The 6157-nt window shown below is 27.4% G+C and overlaps 1 protein-coding gene across 1 annotated transcript; it reads left to right on the forward strand.

The window, feature by feature from the left end:
* The first annotated feature begins 5115 nt into the window (after nt 1-5115).
* LOC145952495 (uncharacterized) lies at nt 5116-5859 on the forward strand. Its single transcript, XM_083064866.1, has one exon. It carries the CDS (start codon nt 5116-5118, stop codon nt 5857-5859), a length of 744 nt encoding a protein of 247 aa, XP_082920992.1.
* Nucleotides 5860-6157: the final 298 nt, after the last annotated feature.

The following is a 6157-nucleotide window of genomic DNA, read 5'->3' on the forward strand; positions in this document are numbered from 1 at the left end:
TTGTTTAAAGATCCACGATTTTTCTCTTTCATCCCACGACCCCAGAAATTATCTTTTGTCTTATCTTTTATTTGGTATAACATTTTTCCTTTGGCGTGTAAGATCGACTTCCCCTATATTCTCATCTTTAATTAAGCCAATGAAAAAAAGAAGACACATATGTGCTTAAAATGAACTGTACCCACTTCATACACACACACATCCCATACATACAAATCTGGAATCATAACATGCGCACTACATGAAGAAGCGGAAAAGGAAAGGCGACAACTTCTATTAATTGAAATTTATAGTTTGTTGAGATATAACTTCTTTAAAAGATATTTGAAGATATAAGAAAAAAAAATAAACATATATATATATATATAAGGAAAGATCCACATATTCAAAAAAAAAATATGTTTTATAAATTTAATATACTTAATAACTCATATTCTACATCAAATTTTAACAATCTAATAATTAAATTAAAAATTCTTAAAATATAAATCAAGTATACAATTTTAAAAAAATCATTTGATACATCCTAATATAAATTTTAATTAACGTATAAAATATTTTTATAATTATTTATCAACTTGAATTAATAAAACAAAATATCAAATAGTTTTCAAAAATTTTAAAAATTTATGACCTTAATTTATGCATTAAGAATTTTAATTTAATGGTTGAATTGTTAAAATTTAATATAAATCATAAATTATTAAATAAAGTAAGTATATCATACCAAGACTTACTCTTGAAATAAGTGACTCATTCCTCTGTGTGTGTGTATGTAAATGCCTATATATATAGATGGATAAATAGATTATTTAAATCTATAAGTACTTCATATAATTATGAATGCCTAATGTGATGATTGTTAGGCTAAAAGTTCATTGGAGACAATAATTTAAAATGACTTTTTAGATTGTATTAAAGTTATTAGAGGGTTATTTCTATTAAAATTAACTTTCTATTTTCTCACTCCTTAAAAAAATAGTTTTATTAATTAAAGGTAAAAGGTGAATTTGAAAGACAGGATGTGTGAACTTGTTTCACCTTAAAAAATTTGATATACCACTTCAAAATTTCCATGTAAATTGCTAGTAAGAAAAGCCATGAAGATAAGTGTTCAACACCATCATAAACATCATTAAAAGGGAGTGAGAGAAAAGAAAAGACTTTCAAGGTTACCTAAAGAAACTTGAAGAAACAACATTGACAAACTTATGAATCTAGGTAAGTTCTCCAAACATTCTAATAGAAAATATAAAGTATGATAAATGTGATTAACATACTATCTAAGATTCCTATAGTGTGATTTTTTTTTGTATGTTGAAGCTTAAGAAATTACACATCACTGTCAAATATGCAATTATAAATTAAATAAAATTGAGGTTAATAAGGACAATTTTTTTTCTCTATTAGAGTCTTGTTTTTCTCCATTTTCCTCTTTAATCTATGACTATGAATTTTTGGGAAAATGGAGAAAATGACACAAAGCATGTTGAGCATTCATTATAGTAACGCAGTGAGCAAGTTCAACCAAATTCAAGCCTAAAATTTCTAATTTGAAACAAATCAAAATAATAAAAACATGGTTGAATTCTGATTGTAAACTTCTTCGAATTGAATGTTGTAGATAAGTTGAATTATGAATGAATTGGGTGAATTTACTCAAATACAAAAAAAATTCATCAACAAACACCATAAGAAACTCATGGATTAACAAAAGAAATTAGCGAAGGAATCTTTTCACAATAAATCTGTTGCAAAATTGTGATAAAAGGGTAAGATTTTGTGATGGTCATATTAGCAACGTCCATATTGCGATAGATTAATGACAATTTTACGATGGCCATATTGTGATAGATTTGTCACAAATATTGAAAGGGGGACTTATTGCTAATTGACGAAAAAATGTATGAGTTAGTAAACATTTAGCAAGAAAAAAATTGCAAGGGACAACGACACATTTGCAAGGGAACATGGAGAGAACTTTTTTGTCGCTAATTAGCTACTTGATATTAGCAAGGGAAGTTTATTTCATAATTTTGTTGCAAATTCGTAATGGTGATACTACAAGAAAATTACCATATAGTGACACACACCCTATAGTAATACTATATATGTTACTAAAAATTATTTTTACTCACACAATAACTACAATATATGTTGGTATATTATTAAAAAATTGTGAGTATAGACTATAGTGACACATAAAATATGTTGTTAAATCTCATTCAAAATCAACACTAAAATTGTATGTAAATATATGTCAAATAGACATATACCTACATATATTGTACCTATAGTGACACTTTTTGTATGTCACTATATATAACATTTCTTGTAGAATTTGTGAGGAAATTATTTCCCGTTAATCCAAAAATTTATTGTAGTGAAAAAATGACTAAGAAGAAGGAATAAATCTAATCAAGGTTATCAATGGTAGAATGTGTCCTTATTATCTCTTTCTCCTTCTTTCACAACTCACACCATAAACAAATAGGGTGGTGTAAATGTTATTAATGTTTCACAAAAATTGTTCAAGATCTATAAGAACATCCTTCATGTAACTCAAGCACATGTAGAGAATGGGAAGTAATCAAAACCAATATCAAATAATTTTTCTACAAAAAATAATATTACAATGGAAAATATTATTAAAAATAGCTAGATAAAAAAATGAACATTGTGAGGTATAATAGGGATGGTGAACATTATGGAATAAAAAAAATGTTTTTATAAGGTGTAATTTATTTTCATTAGTTGGTTCCTATAGGTATAAAGTGATATATTCAGTCATGACTCTATGCTCAATTTGAGAATCAAACCTTAATCCTTATATAAAGTAGCACAAGTTTTGAACCACATGTGTTAAGGTCTTGGTTAGTTCAAGTGATACTAGACTCAGTCTTTTTAAATAATGTCTCAAGTTTGAGTTTTATATATGTATGAAAAAAAATGTTATTGGAAGGAGAGATTCAACTAAAAATGACTAACCAAATTTTTCAACAAAGATTAATTATCAGCAAAATCAATAAATGCTCCGTACCAATAACATGTTCACTAAAAAATGTGGAAAAAAAATTAAAATAAAAAAATCATTCATTCCTTCATTTCAATTAATTTAATACATGGGTATTGTAGTAATTTATTTTTTTTAAATCAATAAAAAAAAATTCATATTGATTCTCTCAACTAATTTCTCTCACTTCTTTAATCTCTCTCAATGGTTTAGTAGAACAATTCTCACATTCCAAAAGTCATTGTTTTCTATTGATAAAGGCTAGTGGTTTTATCACGAAGGTGAAGCAAAGATTCTATAAGTGATTTTTGGAATGTCAAGATAGTTTCCATTGAACCATTGAGAGAGATTTACAAAAGAGGGAGAAATTAGTTGAGAGTATTGATATGAATTTTTTATTGATTTAAAAAAATTAAATTACTACAATACCCATGTATTAAAAAAAAACCTAATAAATTGAAGATTGGAAGGAATCTCAGGTGAAGGCATCTATGTGTTTGCGGAAGCAAAGATGAATAATCTACCGGAAAAAATCTTGATACAAGAACCATTAGTGATTTCTTTAGTGACTATCCTGCAAAGTCCAATGTTTACAAATTTTAGGAGTGTTTCCAAGTCAGTTTGGGTTGCGTTTGACTAAACTTGCTATGCAACCTAATTAAACTTCTATGAATTGGATTTGATTTGTGTAATTTTTTATTATCAAGTTTAAATTGAATGGACCTAATTATGAATGGATTTGACTAGGTTGAGTTAATAAGGGTCAACCATTTAAAATTCTCTAAAATTAGATTTTTTTTTTCTTTCTAAAAATTAACTAATTTTTTTATATATAAACTTTATTTGTGTTAATGTAAGATGTTTGTATCAAACACATTAAACAATATAAATGGCTTGATATCAATAATATTTTTTTGAGAAGCAAAAATAAATATTAAATAAAGCTTCTTTATGTATATTCAACATGAATTAGTGTATATGTGTGTTTGACTTGCTCCAAAATCCATCAAAAAGCTCCAACAAAAAAGTGGCTATATGCATAAGCATTTTGAATCTAGCTGAAGAAAAAAAAAACTCAATCTATTGCTAAACTCAAAAAATAATATAAAGCCTCCAAATTAAATGTTGCTCATAGCTACAACTTACAAAAAATGAATATATATATATATATATATATATATATATATATATATATTCTTTTTTCTTGTATTTGTGTGTCATGTGATGTAGATATATAGGTAATTTGAGATGAGGTTAGTTATTGTATTTTTAATTTAAAACATTATTTTTTATACAATAAATTTTATAATATGTCATGTGTACGGTTTAAATTGGATTAAGTTTTGATTTGAAAATCAAAACTCGTTACTCATTTCATATATGAATGAATTTGACCATGGACTATGTAGGTTTAACCAAAACACAATATATATATATATAGAGATATATAATTTAGTTAATTTAGCTTCATTGGTTATCTAAACATGTGAACACCTCTAATAAATCTTGTTGTATTACCCATAATATGATGATAGTGTTGGGAATATGCCTAAATATCTTTAGGAGATTAAGTTAGTTTTTTATAAGAATATTTTATTTATATTTCAAATATTTAGATTTAATCTGTTTTGATTATTTTAAGATTTATTTCCTAATTTTAGAATGGGATAATATCAATATTTGATTTTGTATAACAAATTTTCTCTATAAATAGAGACTCATGAATAAAATTATACCATGCTCCTCTGATAAAAAATAAGTCTTATAAAATATCCTCTCAAACAAATATTATAAAATAACTCCATCATTGGTATCTAGAGCTAAGGTTACGATCTTGGAGATGGAAGCAGAAACAAACTTTTCACAAATTTCCCCACCTATTTTTGATGGAGAAAGTTATGATCTTTGGGCGGTGAGAATGGAGGCATACCTAGAAGGTTTAGATCTCTGGGAAGCCGTAGAAGAAGATTATGATGTTTCTGCGTTGCCAGACAATCCTACCATAGCCCAAAATAAAAATCCACAAAGAAAAGAAAATCAAGAAGGCAAAGGCAAAAAGTTGTCTCTTTGCCTATGTTTCACAAAATGTTTTCATTAGGATTATGACTCTAAAATCGGCAAAAGAAATTTGGGATTATCTAAAGGAAGAATATGCTGGAGATGAAAGGATTCGAAGCATGCAAGTATTAAATTTAATGAGAGAATTTGAAATACAAAGAATGAAGGAGACTGAAACAATCAAACAATACTCAGACAAATTGCTTAACATTGCTAATAAGGTACGATTACTAGGAACGCAATTTCTTGATTCTAGAATTGTTGAAAAAATTCTAGTAACTATACCTGAAAGATATGAAGCTTCAATAGCAGCTTTGGAGAACACAAAGGATCTGAGTAAGATCACTTTGGCAGAGGTGTTACATGCATTGCAAGCATTAGAACAAAGGAGGCTTATGAGAGAAGAAGAATCTATGGAGGGTGTATATTTAGCCAAATGGAAGAACAAAAATAGTGGCAAAAACAAGAAGAAGGAATTGTTTCAAGAGAACAGTCAATATAATAACACTCAAATTTTTCCACCATGTCCTTATTGCAAAAAGACTAATCATCCACAACAGAGATGTTGGTGGAGACTTGATGTAAAATGTGACAATTGCGAAAAATTAGGACACTTAAAACATGTATGCAAATCTCATGAGCAACAAGAAGAAGTTAATATTGTTGAAGATCAACAAGAAGAGGAAGAAGAAGAACTACTTTCAATGTCATGCTTTATGACCAAAAAACCTTCAAAAGCTTGGATTATTGATAGTGGTTGTACAAATCATATGACCTATGATCGATAACTCTTCAAAGAACTCAACAAAACTGATATCTCTAAAGTTCAAATGGGGAATGGAGCACACCTTGCAGTGAAAGGCAAAGGAACACTTGCTATTAAGAGTCATTCAGGTTTTAAATTAATATCTGATGTTTTATATGTTCTTGATATTAACCAAAATTTGTTGAGTGTTTCTCAATTATTAGGAAAAGGCTATAAAGTGTTATTTGAAGATAAAAATTGTGATTAAAGATATACACAACAAATAAGTGTTCAATGTTCATATGAAAGGCAAAAGTTTTGCTTTAAATTTGGATAAGGAG

Source organism: Cajanus cajan, chromosome 10 (assembly GCF_000230855.2).
Source record: "Cajanus cajan strain Asha chromosome 10, NIPB_CcT2T_4, whole genome shotgun sequence".
Taxonomy (NCBI): Eukaryota; Viridiplantae; Streptophyta; class Magnoliopsida; order Fabales; family Fabaceae; genus Cajanus; species Cajanus cajan.

Excerpts from the sequence above, each read along its gene's own strand:
- LOC145952495 (XM_083064866.1), top strand. The coding sequence starts at position 5,116 with ATGACTCTAAAATCGGCAAAAGAAATTTGGGATTATCTAAAGGAAGAA.